Here is a 21,461-nt window from a genome sequence, read left to right on the forward strand (position 1 = left end):
TCATGTTGTAGAGGAATGCCGGTACTACCAGCTAAAAGATGTCAGGTCACATGTCAGCTCACATGTTATGTGCTGTTTCACCATAATGAATGTAAACCAACTGGCCCAGCTCAGAGCCCTTGAGCAAATGGACTGATGGGTAAGTTCGTCACATGTTACGTAACACAGGGTAGTTACAGCTCGCACAATTTTGCCTTCTGCTGCTTAGTTTGATTCAAAGGCTTCTGCGTTTTTTGCAGCCAACTGATCAGTATCTTTAGCCAGCCCTCGAACATCGACAGAGGAAGTCTTACAACTGCAGCCACCCACAGCGGGTGGCAAAATGGCATCTTGTGGACAGTTTGCCAATATTGCTGTGGTGTTCCCCTTAAACGGACGCTAAAGGCTAATAATAGATTAACGTGGACTGTTTAAATACCTTTAGAGAAAACTCGCAACGCTTGTGTTGTGCCAAGAAAATACTTTGTTTACAAGAAAATTGTATCTGAAGGGTCCGAATACCTTTTTCAAAATTTAAATCTCCCGCCACCCAACTGGGGGAGTGGTGACGTTGCGTATGCCATCACCGCCCTTTCCTGCCGTCGGTAAGTAAAACGGTGACCAACAGACAGCAGCACCGAGCCAAGACAGATCGGTGGATTCGCTGCTGCAGGTGCTCTTGGTCAAATGGCGTAGACCATTTGGGCATCCCGCCGCAACATCACATGGAAGTTGAATTCTCTGCTACTTGCAGTCGGTATAAGTTTCAAGAGCCAGCAAAACCAGTGCAGCACTACGCAATCAGGAAAGTACCGAAATGCAAAAGTGCAGGCGGAACAGAGTCGATTGAAAACGAAACCTTTCGACTGCCCGTGTCGATGTCAACGGTAAGTTGAATGAGTTCTTTTTCTAAACATGAAATTGAACTGGACAAGTGGCATTTTATTTCATCTTATAATATAATACGAGGTTGTTTTTTGCAATGAGTAGTAGAGTACTAGTGACGGAATTTAATTGAGGAGTGCTTTCATCATCGGGCAAGTGCTTGAATGTGCATTTACCTCGATTTCGCGATAATATTGACACCTTAGAGATTCTCGATCACTAATCTATCACTTTATCTTGACTTAGTATTTGCCTTTAGTGCTCCTTTAACCATAGACATCTGCACAAATTAAAGGAGGACGGAAAATGTGACAGTTTTTGCACACAGATTTGACAAATGGAAGCAGACTGCACACAGTAAATACAACTTGGTTCAGTTGCACATCCTGAGTCACCAGTAATTTCTAGCCAGGCATAAAGTACTCTGGGGCCATACTCTCAACCAATCATGTTCAGGGAAACCACTATACAAATTCGTTGGCATGTTCACATCAAGTCAGAGAAGCTATGGCTACACTGAGCATGTTGTGCCATGTGAAACGATACCCGAACATGATAAAGTGAGCATACAACCTCAGCAAAGAATGAGCAGGCAACAATCAGGCCAACAACAAACAACTGCACCTACCAGCACAATGCATCCCATGGCCTCCTTCACCCCCCTTCAAGGTTTGCAGAGAGAGTTACAGTGGCACCAAAGAGGGGACGTCACATCAGCTTAGGCTGGTGACAGAAGACGCTTCATTATTTCATTTAGCAGGAAAATGTTGATTACTTGTGGCAAAAATGAAAGGACAGCTTTTCCCTTGTTTCACTTTTGCATGCAGCCACACCTTTCTGTTATTATGATTTTAAATTATACTTTCGTGTCACTGAGTTGTCAAAACGTTGCCTACCTGGTTCTTCAGGGATGCAATACAATCTTTGTTAATCTGCTAGCCACTGTCCATCCTCATGGGGAGCCAATAAGGGAACCCCAAGGCGGCACTGACACCAGCCTTCCATGCCTCGACTCATGGTAGGACTGGATTTTTTAGAACGAAGGTGTTAGCCTCTAGCTGGTCAGGATTTTTTTGTGGCAGTGTGCAAAACAAAAATGTGGGCCGATTCTGGAGACAGCGAGAGGAAGAGGGAAGTCGACAGTGTGGTGCTTCTATAAGAGGCATAACATGACGTTATTAGGCGACACCATCACTTGACAGTGACATCGCGGGACATCACATTTGACGTGATGACGTCATCAGACAATGGGGTCACATGACGATGCCATTACCACGTAACACAACATCTGACGTGATGCTGTCATTGCGTGACCTTTGGTGTGATGACATCATCACACGACGTTTGACATGATGACATAATCACGCTACGTCGTCATGTCAAATGTGACGTCACCACTTGGTCACATGGGTTTTGGTACCATTGGATGTTAATGCCAGATTTCTCCCTTCATGGGCCACATCATGCTGTAGTACTTGTAAAGAATACCTCCCTCAGCTGTTTTAGTGGCGGTTTTCCACAGCTTCACTGGACATCCGCTTTCCCAGGGCCAGGATGGCGAGTCAATCTTTTTCGGCATACAGAAGTCTACTTTACAGAACTGCCAACCTTAGAACTAGAAAAACACTGCAGTAGAGGGCAAAAGAAACTGAAGTTTGTTGAGAATACTAAAACTATTTGATTATTCAATGTCTACTGTTCATTAAAAATATGCAGACTGTTCTGCAGGGATTCTGTGAACAGGCACTCTGCTCTGTGCAGCAACAATGATGTGCGCTGCAGAAAATGCTTATGAAGTTTATTCAAGCAATATTCATGTAATGGCATTCAAAGGTTCAGTTGCCGTTATGCATCAGTTCTATCAAGTGGTGTTGCTGCCACACGGGTACACCCATGTTATCAATGCACACAGAAAATTGGGCCATAAAAATTACTCTGCAACTGTGTTTGTCTTCTTTTGTTTTTGTCTTAAGCCGTACGCAAATAAATAGTTTGTCAAAGATTCGTGTCAACACAACAATCGTTAACGAGTACTAGAAATGGGCATCTTACGATAAAATCATAAAGGTAATGAGGTACGAAATTACCAGCCGGCTCAGCTTAATTCTCCTATGTGTGTGCCTTTAAGGAGGCACTTGGATACGCAGCTGTTACGTCAGTAGACGTCAGCAAAAATATGCACTGCGGTGCAAGAAGCAGGCAGTCGGATGCATATGCTGGCCATGCAGGTAGTAGGCAGTTCCACCAGAGTGCCAAGGGAAAGCCACTGTGCACAATGCCCAAACAGCCTATGGTCAAGGCCTTCTTCACTGGAAATTTGCTGATGTTTCACAACTGCAACAGCACTGGTATTCAAAAGTAAGCCCCACCTTCCATGCTGTTTTGAACAGATTGCCTGAGCTTGCACCACTGTCAGTTTATGACAGCGATGTGGGCGCTTTCTTCCTCTGCATGTGGCACTCTCCAATGAGGGCCTTCTTTCAGTGCAGTGCTAGTGAATGCATGTTCAAACTGTCTGCTTCAGATAAAACAAAAGTGCACCACACTGTGTGTTTCCTAGAATGCCACAGCAAACCTTTTAAACCTTGGAATTGTAGCTGCCTGGCCTTGTGGTTCAACATCATCACAAATTGTAGCGTATAAAAACACGGATGGACAGATGAAACGAGACGACAGATGAGCACTTGTCTGTCGTTCACATGTATTCTGTTCGTCCCTTGTTTTTCTGCGCTACGATTTGTCGTGTTCTAAACCCGTGGCACCACTGGCTATCACAGGCCGCACCTAGATTACGGGGTTTTACATGCCAAAACCACGACCTGATTACGAGGCACGTCATAGTGGGAGATTCCGAAATAATTTGGACGACTTGGAGTTCTTTAACATGCACCTAAACCTAAGTACCACGAGTGTTTTTGCATTTCGCCCCCATCAAAATGCGGTCGCCGTAGCCAGGATTTGATTCCGCAACCTAGTGCTTAGCAGCGGAGCCCCAAAGCCACTAAGCAACCGTGGCGGGTCACAACCAGCACCTATCCCCGACATAGACAGCCGGGTACATTGCTGCCCGAGCGTTGGTTAAGCCCACGTAAAGTGTGCTATGGCTATGGTTTTCATGCTCGGGGATTATGACATTGCAGCACACCAGCATCATGTTGTGTTGTAGTACTCTTGGTGCGTGCCACTCTATTTTGTAAATAATCATGGTGGTGTGAATGCCTGACATAAAAAAAGTGCTGCTCGTAAATCCTTACACCTGATCTCAAATAATGCTAGTTACTGACAAAAGTGACTGGATGCGTTACACAGCTGACATTTTAAATTGGGAAAGTGCAAAACAAGACTGGTGGTCACAGCAGGTGTGATTGAGCACAACTACTTGACACAACTGGTGGCAAAAAACACGCATCCTATTTGCACGAATCTAATGGGCACCTTTTTTCTGAAAAAATTGCCTGCACATTACATTTGGACACAAAATAAAAAGCAGTTACGCGAGGCGTGCAGTGTTTCTGCCACTTTGCCAAGCTCATCTATGCAGAGTGCTCTCAGCCGCATATTTTCACAAGTCTGATGCAGAGTTACACAAAATCTTGTGAAAGTGATAGTGCACATATAAAGGTGACCGCTTGAGAAAACCTCCTCGTGTGCTTGGTATCTGCGGCCAATTAAGCGCAAGTGGCGACGACGATGACGTCCCGCTTTCATTAAAAAAAAAGGTGCTTCCCTTCTGTGAAAGGTAAATTCTGCACTAACTGCGAACATGGGACATGCAATAGATTTTTTAAATTGTACGCATGTTTACATCCAGGTGCACCTTATTTTCAAGAGCACTTTGCTTTTTTTACTCTAAGCCCACGAGAACTGGGTGCATGTTAGATTCAGGGGTGCTTCAGAATTGTGTAAATACGGTACGACTTTTGCAGCCCAGTGATGCTGATGAGCCACAAAGTGAGGTGAAATCATAATCGAATTTCCCACATTATAAAATTGCCAAGCAGGACAGCTTTATTTGTGATGACCTTAAAAGTTCCACATCTACCTCTACAGCAGGGGTGGGACTGCTCAAAATCATTTAGGAGCAATTTATGGAGCAAGTAAAATTGCATTTTGCGGCAACTTCATCATAATCATCATCATCATAATCATCATCATCAGCCTGATTACGCCCACTGCAGGGCAAAGGCTTCTCTCATACTTCTCCAAATACCCCGGTCATGTATTAATTGTGGCCATGTCGTCCCTGCAAACTTCTTAATCTCATCCGCCCACCGAACTTTCTGCCGCCCCCTGCTACGCTTCCCTTAACTTGGAATTCAGTTCGTAACCCTTAATTACCATCGGTTATCTTTCCTCCTCATTACATGTCCTGCCCATGCCCATTTATTTTATTTTTTTATTTCAACTAAGGTGTCATTAACTCGCGTTTGTTCCCTCACCCAATCTGCTCTTTTCTTATCCCTTAACGTTACATTCATCATTCTTTCCATAGCTCGTTGCGTCGTCCTCAATTTAAGTGGAGCCCTTTTTCATAAGCCTCCAGGTGCAGCAACTTAGAGCAGACTAAATTTCACTTTGAAGCAATTTGGAACGGATAAAATTTTATTCTGAAGCAGTTTGGAGTAGGCTCCAATCTGAATTTTGATGGAATAATGAAATATGGCAGTGCACTTCGAAACCACAATGAAATAGAATAAACCAACAAGAGCACCGAACAGCAACTGTTTAAGCAACGTCTTAAGCTGACTAGATGGAACATGGTTATAACGACGCGTTTGAGGACGGGGCACAGAGAGAATGCACAGAAGACAATTATTGAACCTTGTATGGCCCATGTAGAGTTAAGACGAAAGTCTAACATGTCTCATCAGTCAGTCGACCTTGAGCGATAATGTGCCGACGACATGAAAAGTACAAAAAGGCTACGAACCCTCGACCTTTGGTGGGAGTCAAACCCATGACCTTTGGTGTTAATGAAGGCGAAGTTAATTCAGACAGAGTTAATTAAGAAAAAAATGAAAGCACTTGAACCCCTGACCTTTGGCGGGAGTTGAAGCTACGACCATTGGTGAGAGTCGAACCATAGACCGTTGGTGGTAATTATAGTGACATTAATTAAGGAATCTGTAATTAATATATAGTTAATTAAGACACTCTAACCCAGAACCTTTGATGGGAGTCGAACTCATGCCCACTGACGTTAATGAAGGCAAAGTCAATTAAGACACAGTTAAGATAGAGTTAATTAAGGCACTCGAACCCATGACCTTGGGTGGTAGTTGAACCTTTGACTTTTGGAATCAATAGGATTGAATAAGCAAAGTACACTAAGCGAACTAAAGAGGATGAGCGCGTTACATGTCTGTATTCAATGCATCGGCACTTCGGCACTTTAATGCATCGGCCTTCAAGTTGTCTTAGAGATAACATAAGAGATCCTTTTAATTTTGCTATTATAAGTATTGGAAATCCCTTTTCACAGCGTCTCATACTGCAGACAGAAACCTACCTACCTATAGGTGCCTACTGCAAAGTGCAGCCAATCAGGCAGAGAATGCTTCGCATAAAAAACAATTGAACAATGATTATGATATTCCGCAATGCAAAATTTGAGTGCATGCAGCTCTATATGTGTTTTCATTTCGCGAAATATTGAGCCATCACACTAATCAATCAACAGAGCCGCGGGGTTCTATACAAACCAGCCACACAGTTGCCACGTCCCGGCAACTGCAGCCTGTGCCACCGTAATCTTTACTTGAAACACTTGCAGCGAACACTGTGCATTCTGCATCCCGTCCCAAGATGCACCGTTATAACCATGTCCCATCAAGCCAGCAACCAACTAGCCCACTAAGTAACTTACTATTAAGCTGAATTTTGAAGCAGGTTACTCTGATACTGAAACTGAACATCTAGTATGTGCAAATTTTGTTAATAGTGCCTGTAGATTTTTAATTAGTGATAGCAATCACAAAAACATGCATTCTGCAATAGTGAGTTAGAAATTTCAAACAGTAGCCCAAGGCATTTTTTATGAATACAGTTTTTTGTAATGTCTCAACAGAGTGGGTGAAGTGCCTATAAATGCACTTCACGAACAGACCGTACGGAGAATCCACAGTTATGAACTACTGTGGCTTATTATTGCGATAGCAATTACATGGACACTTCAGGTGCATTGATGTCGTCGGCGTCACTGTGACATTCCGTATAAAGTCTAAGGGTGCCAGCGTCGTCGCCACAAACCACAACCGACAAAGCACACCACTTTTTGTCGTGTGCAAGGCACCGGGGGGGGAGTGGAGGAGGGGGCATTCTACTCTGGCAGCTGCTGTGTATGGTGCGGCTGTACGGGCCCCATCTTCAAAGCGATGTGCGACTGGGGACTGAGTGAATGCGCCGAGTGCCAACAGCTTCACGTGCGAAGTTTTCACTGCTTAGTTTGTGTTGAAGCGAAGGAAAGCGCGAATTCACTCGCGGATGCTGCCACACTTTCTCACTCCAGCGTATTGACAGTGAGTTTCCGTAGTCATCGAGCGAGATGTGTTCACGCTTGCTTGTGCACATGTGACTTGAATTTAGTAAGTGAATGATTACAAGTTTGTACAACCGATAAAACTACTATCCTTAATTCGTATAGCTGTCTACATATTTGCTATCGTAATCAATGCTTTGCCTTTTGGCCGAAACAATGACTTTTTGTGAAAGCCATTTTTATATAATAGACAAAGGCGATTACTAAGCACCTAATCCTTAATTTTCTGGTATAATGCATAACTATTCCAATCTGTTTTTATTCCCAATCCACTATTAGCCCTTCACAATAGGTCAAACGTTGCAGCACGAGGCAACGACTTGTGCCAAACTGGTATGGCCAGAGAGGCACATAACAATTTTTACAGCTTCGGCAAGCCTACGTTAGTGAGCCTTGAATTCAGCTTGGGTCAACAGTTTTTTCCGGCGGGGTATCTTGGCAGGAAGCTTTTAGGTGTCCACTCAGCGAGAATCCGTTACGGCACAGGACGCCAATGTGCATCAAGCTAATGGGGCACGAGTGGCCTCAGAAGCGTTTTGTCGTCTTTTTATTGTGTAGTGTTTCAAGGCAGCTACGGGGAAGCAAAACAAAGTCGAGCTGCTGAATGAAACCAGAATGAGATGCCGCCAGAGTGAAACACGACCCCCACTTTGCGCTGCCTGCAGCAGGGAATGGTAATGCGTCATCGCCTATCAAAAGCGTGCAGTGTGCTTCTGACGGCACACACACTCTGAAACGGAAAGCGGCAGCGAATGCAACGCACGATGACTCACGAGCGCTAGAGCGTGCCACCTGGGCTGGGAGAGCAAGCGCTGCAGGTAAGTTGCAGGTGGCCCACTGCTCTTGAGGGTGCGCACCTCACATCTTTTCTTAATCGCATGGGATTTAGCGGCCCAAAAACCTGTCACACGATCGCATTCTCCAGGAACCTATTAACCCAAAAAAGGAAGTGGAACTGTAGTGGGCCATTTTTTTTGTATTCTTGATCATGAACATAGGTGCAGAGAAATCTTATGAAGCAGGATCATTTTTACGAGCTTCTACTGTATTTCGTGCGAGCGTCAAATTAAATAGGATAATATGATTAGTAATTCAAAATTTTCATATGTTTTCTACTTACTTTGCATGACAAGCTAGCTGGACACAAAGCCGCATCACAGAATCAACTGGCAAAGTGGTTAGTTAACGTGCACCACAACCTTTGCACGAGGGCTGCAGAGTCATTCAAGATACTTCCTGCTGATTATACTTCTTTACGACGAGACCATGCCAACAAATTTAAAGATATGAGGTGCAAAACTGTAAGGTTTAATGTCATTTTTTCTCCAGACAATTTCGGATTGGAGCCAACCACCACGAGAAATTGCCACTACCACCAGAATTGATAACTTTTTCTTGTTGCTCCAGTAGTGTATTTACGTGGGCAATGTAATTAATGCGAAAGTGGATTCTATTGAATACAAAGAATGTATTCTAGGCCCTGCAATAGATATGTAATTACTAGGCTCTGTGACGTATGTCTATGTTTATGCTAAAATTATTGCTTTCTAACAATTCCTATGGTTTATTCTTGCAGTGTTTGTTCTCATGTGGATGTGTTATCGCAATGTTTTATGCACATGACAATTCACTTGTAATATTTTTTCCCCTCTTCATTATACTGTATCCCCCCCCCCACTGTATTGACATTCGTGGAGCTGTGCGTAAAGTGAAAAATCAATAAATAAATTAAATTTTTGTATGTTTGCTAATTACTTCGCATGACAAGCTAGCTGTAGACAGAGCCGCATCATAGGATGAACTGGCAAAGTGTTTAGTTAACGTGCACCACAAACTGCAGAGTCCAAATGCAGAGTCATTCAAGACATGCAGAATATCCCAAACAATGGGTACGATGACACATTGTGATGCACAACCATGATAAAGAGCCGCTTGAGAGCAAGTGTGACTCCATTGTGTGATGGTAAATTGTGCAGGTTGCACCTTTCCCTGCTCACAAAAACAGGAGGCATCCTTAGTGTTTCCTTTACGAGAGGGGGAGGGGGGGGCAAGCAAAGGAACTGACCTGCGGAAGAGTTGTGTGACCTGTAGCGGTTGGCAAAATCCTGTTAGGAAGAGAGAACACACTTGTGAGCATGTATAGAAAGGCACTGTTCCATGTGCGAACAACTTATTAGCTAGGGTACCTGTGCATACTATAACACATTCAAATATTGTGGGGATGCGCAACTCTCACGCGTCCCCTGATACATTGTTTTCCCGCATAGCTCCAGTCTCCTGTGATCCGGCTTCGCCGTGGGGCCTGGTGCCTGCGGCAGTCGGTGCGGTTGAAGCGCAGTACGAGAGATGGCGCGAGTGTTGTGCTGCTAACGCCGCCTCACAGCAGGGTTACTTGGGCGCGGAAAGGTGAAAGTGCTTCCTCTTTGGCTGCGGATCGGCGAGCGCCGCGGACGTCCCGCGCGTGCACCGATCCACGCTTCTGCGAGGCCGTCTCGCGATGCCTTCAAACGCGCAACCGTTCGCGTGACCGTACGCACGAACGACCAGGCGTTGGGATCCAGCATGGGGCGAACATATTCGCTCGTTATACGGTCGCGGTGAGTCGGACTTCTAGATTTGTTGCGCTCCCATCAGCATGTTTTCTGAATGGCAACTCGGCTAGCAGGCATTGATCTATGACAGGTGCAATAAATGCCCTTGTGATTGTTTGCCCAACTCTTGTCGTTCCTTTGTCTCAAGAGTACGAGGGTGAGAATCCCACAATATACAGTCGAACCAACTGATAAGGATACCAGTTTCAACATATATCGGATATAACGAGTAGCTGATGCACTCTCAACTTTTGTATGTTTCCTATGATAAAATAAACCACTTACTGCAATGCTGCCATACACCTTACTCGTTAATAACGATCAAATTTGGCTACTGGGTGTTTGCGCTGAAAGGTATAAAAAAAAATCCTCGAGGGTGATTTACTCCACATTGCTGCACCCGCCATTGTGCCGTGCACCCTGCCTGATATGCCTTCGTTGCATTGCATTGCCAACCTCGTGCATCCCTCTCCCATCTCCCTTGTACCCTTTCGCTGATGTCAGGGGAGTGGAAGGGCGACGGTAGAAGGGCGAAAAAGGCGTGCTGTGTGGAATGCATGGCAAAAAGACTAATTGGGGTGAAGCAGCTTGAGTTTTTTTTTCTTTTCCTGGATTTCACGTTTTACGTGTTGTGCACCTTGGTGACATCATGCGCAACCTTGGAACTTATGGTGGCGGCCCACATTCTGTTGCAGTTCTCTCCATGTGGCACTATGTACACTAGGCTGTGTATGCCATTTGGACAACTTGGACCAATTTGAGCCAATAGCTGCCCGAACATTACTGTCAATACAGTCGACTCCCGATAATTCGAAGCCGCTTAATTGGAATTTTCGGTTAATTAGAAGTGAAGTGCTGGTCCCGTCAGTTTTGCATGTAATCCTATAGAAAAAATCACTCGATAATTCGAAGTCCTCATCCAGTAATATTGTTTAATTGGAAGTTAATTTTAAGCCGGGATCCTCGAGGTGACCGTCATTCTTTGGTAGAATGTGCAAGTTTTCAAGTGTTGCAACAGTTCCGTGCTCCGCGTTGGTGTCATCGCCACCGCAGCCGCCCGCAACGCCATCCTTCTTGGAGCGGCGTGATTATTCATTGCTACGGCTGCCGTGGCCTCCACAATCAACTCCGGCGGGAGGCGAAGCGGCTCCCGCCGGAGGCCACGCGCGGCTGCCGCGCGTGGCCGTAGCTGATCATGGAGGCCACGCGGGTGCCATAGTTGCACACAGCGCTGCATACTGGCAGTGGCGAGATTGTGCGAGATTAGTCTTGCAGCGTGCACAGCATATGTGTTGGTCGAGCGCCTTTGTGCGGGAAGCTCGTAGGCTAGGTTGTTCCACGAGTGATTCGGAATTGACTGTACCTAGTCGCGCAGTTTATAGCCATGGCAAACCGTGGCTCTTATCGCACGCTCGACCTGGCAACGAAAGTCGAGGTTTTGAAGGAAGCTGAGAAGGGAGGTGCCGCCAAACAAGACATAGCGCGGAAGTACGGGATCAAGCCAAACACGCTCACTAACTACATCAAGAACAAGCGCACAATAATGGATGCATTTGAGAACGACAAGTTCAAGACTTCTCGGAAGCGAATGCGCACCGGCGCTTAGCCAGAGTTGGAGAAGGCTCTGCTGGTTTGGATTAGGGAGGCCATGAGCAACAAACTTCCTCTCAGCGGAGACATCGTTGCGATGAAAGCCCGAACACTTGCAGCAATGTTGGGGATCGATGACTTCGTTTCGTCAGATGGATGGCTGACGCGCTTTAAAGATCGCCATGACCTGGTTTTCAAGAGCGTGTGTGGTGAAAAGGCGTCCGTTAACCAGGAAACATGCGCCACGTGGAAGGACGGAAAGCTGCGTGAATATCTCGCCGAATACAGACCGGAAGACATCTTCAGTGCAGATGAGACTGCACTCTTCTATCGGCTTCTACCAGAGAAGACCCTGACATTCAAGGACGACGACTGTGCTGGGTGCAAACGCAGCAAGGAGAGAGTGTCGGTGCTGATCGCGGCAAACATGACTGGCACGGAACGATGTCGGTTACTTGTGATCGGGAAAGCTGCGAAGCCGAGATGTTTTAAAGGCGTGAAGACGCTGCCTGTGGACTATGAGGCGAGCAAAAAAGCGTGGATGACGGCCGAAATCTTTAAGAGCTGGATAAGCAAATTGGACCGCAAGTTTGCTGCTTCGAACCGCAAAGTGTTGTTCCTTGTCGATCACTGCAGTGCTCACGTGAATGTGCCAGCCTTGAGTGCAATACGCCTCGCATTTTTGCCTGCAAACACAACGGCTGTTTTGCAGCCAATGGACCAAGGCATCATCAAGAATGTTAAAGTCGTGTACAGGCGGCACCTCCTCGAGCGCATGATTTTGTGTATGGATAGCTCCACAAAGTACGAGGTGAGCCTGCTTAGTGCCATCCACATGTTGGCGCGAGCATGGGATCGTGTGAAGCAAGAAACAATCGCAAACTGCTTCAGGGCTTGCGGTTTTGTGGCAGCTTCTTCGGAGGATGCCTCTGAAATTTCAGCGGAGGAAGCGTCAACAAGCGAGCTTGACGGCACTGATTTTGGTGATGCTCTCGGGGACGTCAATTTTGAAGACTACGTTGCCGTAGACAAGGCAGTCGAAACGTGCAGTGCGCTGACGAATAGCGAAATTGTAGAGATTATTCGGCCCCAGGAAGCGACCCAGGAAAGCGACGATGACGTTGAAGGCAAGCCGCAACCTAAGGCTGCCGATGTGGCTGCGGGCCTTGCTCTTGCGGAGCGCTTCTTTGCCGCTGAAGGTAACGCGGAAGAAGCGTTCCGCCACATCTACAGCCTGCAGAACTTGCTTTCAGCAGCGCGATTCGGCAAGAAGAAGCAAAGCAAGATGACCGACTATTTTTCTTAGAGAAAATACTCGATTTCGCCACAAATAAAGTGCTGTTTTTTGTGTTTTGTGCTTAATTGGAAGTTCATTTAATTCGAAGTTTTTTGCGGTCCCCGTGAACTTCGTATTAACGGGAGTCGACTGTATTCCCATCACCCGAGTCAATGCGAACATGGCACGATGCGTCGTTGCCATGCAAAGCTGCTAAGATTCGGAGGTTATCGTTCGTTGACACTTGATTTACGTTGCTGCTGATAACGGTTCATGATGGCATTCTGCTTTTCGAACTTCGCACTTTTCAGGCTGAATCGTCACAAAATAGCGTAACCTCATGGATCACGGCACATGTGTGGCCAATGCTGCAGCTGTAACGGCAAGACCTTTGCAAAATGCTTGAATGCTACAGTAGTTTCCATTTTCAGCTAGAATGCTTCGCTATGCCATACAGAATCTAATTGTGTCCCACAAATAGTTAAAGAAAAAAAGTTAGTGACATTTCATAGCGTGAATACGGGTTACGCGCAAGTGCATAGATGCCACGAACATGCACAGCGAGCACTGCGACGTCGAAGCACAAATGGAAAGGGCGAGCACGGTGGTCACGGATGCTACATTGATCTTGACGTTGTCACACCTGGCATGCCACACTGTCAAGCGGAACAATGTTTTTGTTTTTTCGCTATGCTAAATTGCCGCTCACACTCTGCATTGCTTTGTGGTATCAACAAAATACCCAACATGACTTTGGTTGAGTACTACTTTATAAATAGTCGAAGATACTTTTTGTGCTCGCGCTCCTTGCTCAATAAAGACATGACTGACAGAAGGCCTACGCAACGCCAAAGCAGCTGACGCCGAGGAAGACAATGGACTCTAGAGTTGCTAGTTGCAAAATGCGGCATTCACTTGCTGGCTGAACGAGACTAGGGCCACTAGGGCACCAAACAATACTGTCAGCGTAAAGAGCAGCCCTGTGGTTAACAAAACAATGCCATGCATGGTTTCCCTACTATTTTCTTAACTATGTATAACAATGCTATGCGCTGTGAACTTGCAACTGGATTGGAGTAGGTCAGATTTTTCTGCCAATGTGGCGAGAAAAAGCACTGGACGCCGATAGAAATGGGGCGCAACAGCAATTTCCTAGAGATTTTCTTGCAAGTTGTTCAATAGTAAGAAATGATCGAAATCCAGGCGACTTGACAGGTATGCAAGTAAGAACAATGCCATATTGCCCATACTCACCAAGAGCTTAAGTCTGATCAGTATAACATTAATTTCAGGGCCCAAGTCTCATTTGAGAAGTTGTAGAGAGTGCTCAGAAACACTAAATGAAGTTTTCCAAGTTGTTATCTTTCACTGAGACTTTTTCACAGGCTGTAAAGAAAGACCACTAAATATGATGAAAATTAAATCACTTGGCACTTGCACGTCTGGATTGCAGTGCTCTCAATTTAGTTGATAAAGAATAAAACATGTATGCCCGCTAGAACTCAGATGGGGAAACACTGGGAAGGCGGGAGATGGAATTTCAAGACGACGAGCAAAATGAGAACAAGGCGAAAGGAGGAGCCAACGTTTCGACAGGGGGACTTGTCTTCAAGGCGCCTTGAAGAAGACAAGTCCACTTGTCGAAACGTTGGCTCCTGCTTTCGCCTTCTTCTCATTTTGCTCTTATTATTTAAAACTGTCACCAATTTCGATTTTCACAAGGAAGGTGCTAATGTATGCAGGACGCTGTGACCAATCACTCTTATTTTTTCATGGGCATGCGGGCTTTATTCTTTAGAAACAGAATTGACAGCACTGAAATACAGATATGCAGACACACCGTGACATCATTTTTAATATTTAGCTCAGAAAAAAGACTTGCGATAAGGATAACGACAGGCAAAAAACTTCCCTGGATGTTTCTGAGCACGCTGTACAACTTCTTGAATGTGACATGCCCTGAAACAAATACATACAGTTAAATCTCGATATAACAGAGTATTTAACTTTTATATCTTCTTGTCCATAGAACACCATGTATTTTGAACTATAATATAATGAAGTGTTCATAGGCGATTTCAATATAACGAAATTTCACTGTCACTGCGAAGGAATACCGAGGAAATAAATGGAAACTGCCTTGACCGCAGATGGTCAAGTGGTGGAATTACACGTGGTTGTTTGTGACGTATCTCTCAAATCAAGGACAATGAGGCAGAGAGAGGCCGCCAAAGTGGAGCAGCGTCTGATAAACCTGAGTTGTGGTACCACCACTAAATGCTAGACCTCTGTGATAAGTCCACCTGTGATAAGATCCTATTGCAACCCTGTGCGACGTGTGGTGTGGGTGCGAAAGAAGGCATGGGAGAGTAAACAGAGAAAGGTGGTGGTTTGACGCATGCCTTCTTCCCGTGTTTGCAAAGGGGAAAGGGGGGAGGCAAGTAGGTGGGCAGGCGTCCTCCTTCTTGTGGCGTTTCTCACCCACGCTCTTGGAACAAAGGAACGACAACACAGTAGTGCAAACAATCACAAGGGCATTTACTGCACCTTTTATAGATCAATGCCTGCTAGCCAAGTTGCTATCCACGAAACATGCCGATGGGCGCGTGACAAATCGCGCGGAAGTCCGACTCACCGCGACCGGATAACGAGCGAATATGTTCGCCCCATGCTGGACGCCAACGCCTGGTCGTTTGCGTATGTACGGTCACGCTACTGGTGGCGCATTCGAACGATCGTGTTCGTCCGTTTCGGGGTAGGCCTCGGGAGACGGTTTTGCAGAAGCACGGATGGGCACACGTGCAGAACGTCCGCGCCATTTGCCGATCTCGAGCCAACAAAGAGGAACAGCCTTCTCCCTTTTGAGCCTAAGTAACCCTGCCGTTAGGAGGCGTTAACAGAGCCACACTCGCGCCGTCTCTCGTACTACCCTGCAAGCATACTACCGACAGCCGCCATAAAGCCATGCGGCGAAGCCGGATTACAGGAGACGGGAGCTATGCGGGAAAACAACATATTTATTTATTTATTTATTTTCGAATACTGCAGCCCTATTCAGGCCTAATGCAGGAGTGGAGTAGAGCAAACATAAGAAACAAAAACAAAGGCAGTTGAATATAATAGATAAAAAAACAAGGGGAAGCAATCTTATCACACTATTGCTTCTATAAAATCAGGCAGTGTCAATTCACGAACAGAACCGGGTAACTCGTTCCAGCAGTCAACAACTCTCAGGAAATAACTGTGTTTGAACATGTTAGTACGTGCAAAGAAAGGCTTTAGGTTGAGGGTGTGGTAACGTCTAGTTGGAAGAGCACTGGCATATGTGATGTAATCATCAGCACATAGTCGACAGCCTGAGTGAATAATTGAATGTAACAGCTTCATGGAATCTTTATGTCGCCTTGTGCAAAGAAGAGATAAATTCAAGGAATTCATTGCAGATGAGGGCGAAAAATCATGATCGTAGTAATGACAAATGAAGCGAACAGCCTTTCTTTGTACCGATTGAACTTTGTTGATGTCGCACACTTTATAAAGGTTCCAGACGCATGAAGCGTACTCTAATACAAGACGAATGAGTGTTTTATACATTAGTAATTTGGTGTGTTTTGGCGATTTAGATAATGTTCATCTCAAGTAACCTAAATTTCTTAGTGCTACAGATGTGATGTGATCAATATGCTGGGACCACTGTATGCTGTGTGTGAAGATAACTCCAAGGTATTTGTACACCTGTGCCCGAGCAACTATTTTGTTATTGAGAGCGTACACATGCTGTGAAGAAAAATTACTGTTTGTAAATGACACTAGTATGGTTTTTTGAAAGTTAATGCACATCTGCCAGTCTGTACACCAGGTCGTCTGCCTCTGCAGCAAATCCGCACGCAGCAACATTGCAGCGTCACGACAAACTCGACCGCTCTCCGGAACACTTTCACACGTTGGTGAGCTGGCTAGGCCTACTTCGGCATTGCCCACAGCTTTGGCATCACTCTTCTGGTTGGCGGCGGACTATTCTCGATGTGTTCCGAAGGAATAGAATGTTTTTCAAAGTTATAAGCTGATCGCTTCTTCTTTTTGCTGAACTTGTGCCTCGCGGCGAACTTCCCCAGTGGATCGAACATCGTTGCACACTTGTCAGAAATTTACGAGACACGTCGTCGCATTGCTTGTGGAGTGGAGCAGACGACAGGAACCTCGTGCAGCCAACCACAGCACGCGTTTCTGGTCACGTGTGCCAGTAGACGAATGGGATCACGCGTTCGGACTTTTCTTTCTCCCCGGATTTCAACATCACTGGCAAGTCACAGGGGAGTCACTTTTGGCAGTAAATTGAAGAAGAAAGGCTCCTTTTAGCAATGAGATCGAGATGGCTGTGATCGCATGTGTAGGAAAAGAGCTATGTGCCACGATAAAACAGGTTGTTTTTGCACGAAATTCAGCTCACAGTGATGTTACAAATTGATATTGCGGGCAAAATACTCTTCCGCAAGATGGGAAACTTGGTGAACTAAAGGAATAGTAGCTGTAGGTACTGAAAATGTCATTTTCAAATGACGGATTTTTTTCAAGATTTCTCTGCATCAAAGAGCCATGTTCCCCCTTAAGGAGGCAGGCGTAAGCTTTATTTCGTAACAAAGTGAATTCCCACATGTGACTGCTATTGGCAACTGCGGTCGGCTACATAGCGTAAATTCTGCGGCCACCTCGGAGTGCCACCACAAGCCCGTTGGCTAACTGGCTAAGCGCACTGTGGCTGACTGAGCACAATCGCGTACGTTTAGCGCGTCGTAGGCACCAAAAAGTGGAAGGCATGGCATCTATGTTAATACCCAAAATTACATTTTAACTGCCCGCCACGGCGACATATAGAAGGCGGAGCATGGTGGGCACAACCCCCTGTGCCGTAGCCTATGCAGTGCAAGGCACTGAAGAAGGAACGGGAGCACAGTGGAGGCCGTGTTTGAGTGCCAATAACTGCGCTTTGCTGAATGCATCAAAGTGCTTTTGGAGGCAAAGTATTTCTGAAACAGCCTATTTTCACTTGAAATGCCTTAGTCCACTTGGCTAAGAAGTGGTTCGGGGCCCCTTTAGAGTCCAGTAATGTGGAAAGTTGGGCTAGTCGGTGAGTAAGTATACATCGGCCAAACGGGTCGGTGTGTTAACACAAGACTTTTAAAGCACAAGAGGTCACCGGGGGAAACAATTATTCCCATATTAAGGGGCACTGCCCACAACATGGCTGCTGGCCGCTTTACAATGATACTACAGTTTTATCGCACCATAAGGATCAGCTAACCAGGGAAATAATCCAAGCCTTTCACATTCACAAGAGGGGAGAGGGTTGTATCAGTCAGCCATCTGCACATCTAAGCCATGGTGAGGTTGCCTTTTTGGAAGTGCACTAAAGGAAAAGAATAAAGAAATTGTGCAATAAAAATGTTTCTTATGGGTGCAACAAATACAATAGGATTGCACACCACGATAGATAGGTGCCATATCTTTGACGCCCGAGTATGCTCGGGCAAATAATTTTTAAAAAATGCCTTTAATCTTGATTTTCTTTGACGCCTGAGGGTGCGCAGGTGTATAAATATGAAGTATGTGTTCTGAAATAAAATAGTTGCGAGTGCAGCGAGTGTCATCTTTTCTTGTGTGTCTTCACCGTGTCTGTATCAGTGCGCTGCGTCACCAGCAAGATAGGATGACCCTTTAGAGTGGCTTGTGCAAAACAGCACATCACCTCAGCAGAGAAGTCCGACCCAGAGACTAGGTTGTAGCAGACGTTGGGCGCTGACGTGGAGCGCTCCCTCTGACCCAGAGGGGGCGGGTGCACCCGTGGAACACTCAAGGGGGCACTGGTTGGCGAGAGGGGCGGGTCTGCCCCTCCACCTGGGGGTGGCATGAAGGGTGGGTACACGCCAGACTCGTACTGGGGGCCTCCTACCATGTCCGGCATGGCCAGCAGGCTGCGTACAGAGAGCGCAAGGCTCGTGCAGCTATGGTACCTGCATCTTACGCATACTGTACACACCGAACAAGTGCAGTGTTCTTTTAGGGCTACCTCCCAAGCTAGTTCACTGGAGAGTGCTTGCAAACTACACTTACTCAAATTCCATCATGACAAAGCTGTGACAGCAGTGGCGACAGATGCCACAAACTACTTTCTGGATTTATAACACAGCCTCATTTAGCAGAACAGTGTAAAAAGTAAGGCTCACTTTTAATTTTCAGATGATATTTATAGGGCCCCTCACCAGGTCTGGCCATTTTGAGCTCGCAGAGCTAACACTGCGCGATAACAATCGTGTCTGCAAAGTATTACATCGCTGCGCGCCGCGGAAAGCTGTGAAATTTCAATCCGAACGCCATTTCCCTCTTCACTTGTAGCCGCCACGTTCCAAGCCGGATGGTGACGTAATCATGCCCCTGCGCCTATGTAGTCGTGTCCGCAGCGTGGCGTCGCTCGTATTGACATGCGACTTCAAGAATTATTCAAGACAACATCTGTTATCTGTATGATCTGTTGCTTGAATTGATGAATTGGACTTTAGAGAAACAATAGAACACACAAACGTAATCTCTGCATGTTTTTTGTTTTACTTCGCACCGAAGCAAGAGAGATATACTTCTGCTTCGTCTGCTTGTTCCCACGGTCATGCGGTCACGTGCGCAGGTGCCGAAACTATGCCATTTTTTACCATGTTTCAGTGCGTGATCATGCTCTGTGATCCGATTGTTCTGCCTCAGTATTCGTGTAGCACTGAATTATACCGCTAGACATGTGTCTTCGTGCACAGCGCGCAAAATTGTGCTCTGCGCGAACGAGACAACAGTTCGCGCGCGACGCCATCGGCGGAAGTGCGTAATGCCGAAAAAAAAAAGCGAGGAGCAAATAAATATATAAAAATAAAATGAATGCGGGGCCTGTGATGTATGTGTCACGCAATCCTCGAGGTCCGGTATGGGAGAACGCAAAAAAGGAATTTCACTTGCGGAGGCTAGACGGGGCGAGTGGAGAGAGCGTCTTGCTTGGCAGTGGAGCCCGCCTGCTGAAATCGTGCGTTCGCAGCACTGAAATATTTTTATCTCGGCTATTAATGAGCTGATCTGAAAAATTTTTGCAGTAGAACGCTCCCTAGAAGACACGTAACAACTTCCAGCGTATAACCAAAATTTGCTATGGGCCTTGGTGAGGGGCCCTTTAACAGCAAGCCAAGGAAAAGAGCTTGTTTACAGTCACCGACTAACTTTTGCACAAATTCAATTGCAGACGTCCAATTTTTTGGACTCCCTAGGAACCACAAGAACGTCCAATGAAATGAATGTACAGCTTTTACTGCTCTTAAGGGCTCAAACAGTCACAGCCACATCTGAAATAGCTCTAAAGGCCTACTAATACACCTATTAGGTGTCTTGGTGCTTGTTCAGTGACAGGAGATGGTGGTGCACAGGCATTAAGGAACACATACTATATGTCCTGTGACAGTGGCCCCTTTTCACTCTTGGTATACTTCACCGCAATACCGCGCCTGTGCTTGACCGCGTAACACGGTCGTATTGCGGCAAAGTCTACTTTTACAAACTGGCATTATGCAATGCTTTAGCCCTCGTGTTGCCATGCTTTCCACGCTTCGAAGCCATCAGTGAGGATGAAGGCAGAGTCAGCGCCACTGCCAACAGTGGCAAATACTTTAAATGAAAAACACAACACCGAACAGGAAGACGCTTGACTGCAGTCGTTAAATGTATTCGAATATTGATCACATGACACCACCATCTCATCTCTTCTGAATAACTAAGTTTTATTCTCGCATTCAACAATTAACTAGCCCCAGCCGCTCAAAATAGCATGCTTGCTACACTTGCTTGCTAAAGACTGTGAGCAAGCCATCGCCAACCACTAGAAAAAGGATGGTTTCTCACTGCAAAGCTGCTAAATGAATTGGACTGGCTCAACTTGTAGCTTGTATCAAATTTGTGGCCAAATGTCAAAACAAAATGCACTAAGCTTGACTAAAAACAACATTCTAAATTTTAAAAATTGAATTCTAGGTTTTACGAGCCAAAACAACGATTTGATTATGAGGCACACTGTAGGAAGAGACTCTGGGTTACTTTTGACACCAGGGTCGTTCAGTGTGCACACAAGGGCCACCACCAGGGGTGTCATGGTCTCCGATGACCGGGGCGCCGGCATTTTTGCATTTTGTCCCCATTGAAATGCAGCCATCGCGGCCGGGATTTCGTGACCTCATGTTTCCCAGTGCAACATTATAGCCGCTAAGCCACCATGGCAAGTTCTAAATTATTTAGGCACTCAATGAAAAAAAGCATTTTGATGCCCGAGGGTCTCGGGGTTAGTCCCGACAGTGAAGCTCTCCCAACACTACTAACTGCTTGTAGTAGTCGCTTTCCACCCGCAATGGCTGGCACAGCTTGGGAACACTGGAGGCACATCGCTGGTGGAAGCGGTAGCCGCAAGTCTGGCACCGGAAGCCGTGAAACAGCAGCTTACGGCAGCACTCGCAGAAGGCCAGCGAGAAGAATGTCTTGCGCACCTGCAAATGAAAACATTTGCCAGTTAGCACGCAAGCAA

The 21,461-nt window shown here is 46.0% G+C and overlaps 1 protein-coding gene across 3 annotated transcripts in view; it reads right to left on the reverse strand.

The window, feature by feature from the left end:
* The window catches only part of Raf (serine/threonine kinase raf oncogene), a 221,222-nt gene that overhangs the window by 150,422 nt on the left and 49,339 nt on the right, over positions 1-21,461 (reverse strand). For all 3 annotated transcript variants that reach the window (XM_075694807.1, XM_075694804.1, XM_075694806.1), the window contains exons 7-9: positions 21,260-21,423; positions 18,606-18,831; positions 9,468-9,507 (exon numbers count right to left, since the gene is read on the reverse strand). In XM_075694807.1, the coding sequence (XP_075550922.1) occupies positions 9,468-9,507; positions 18,606-18,831; positions 21,260-21,423 (430 nt within the window). The remainder of the gene's footprint in view (positions 1-9,467; positions 9,508-18,605; positions 18,832-21,259; positions 21,424-21,461) is intronic.

The sequence above is a fragment of the Dermacentor variabilis genome, chromosome 6 (assembly GCF_050947875.1).
Source record: "Dermacentor variabilis isolate Ectoservices chromosome 6, ASM5094787v1, whole genome shotgun sequence".
Taxonomy (NCBI): Eukaryota; Metazoa; Arthropoda; class Arachnida; order Ixodida; family Ixodidae; genus Dermacentor; species Dermacentor variabilis.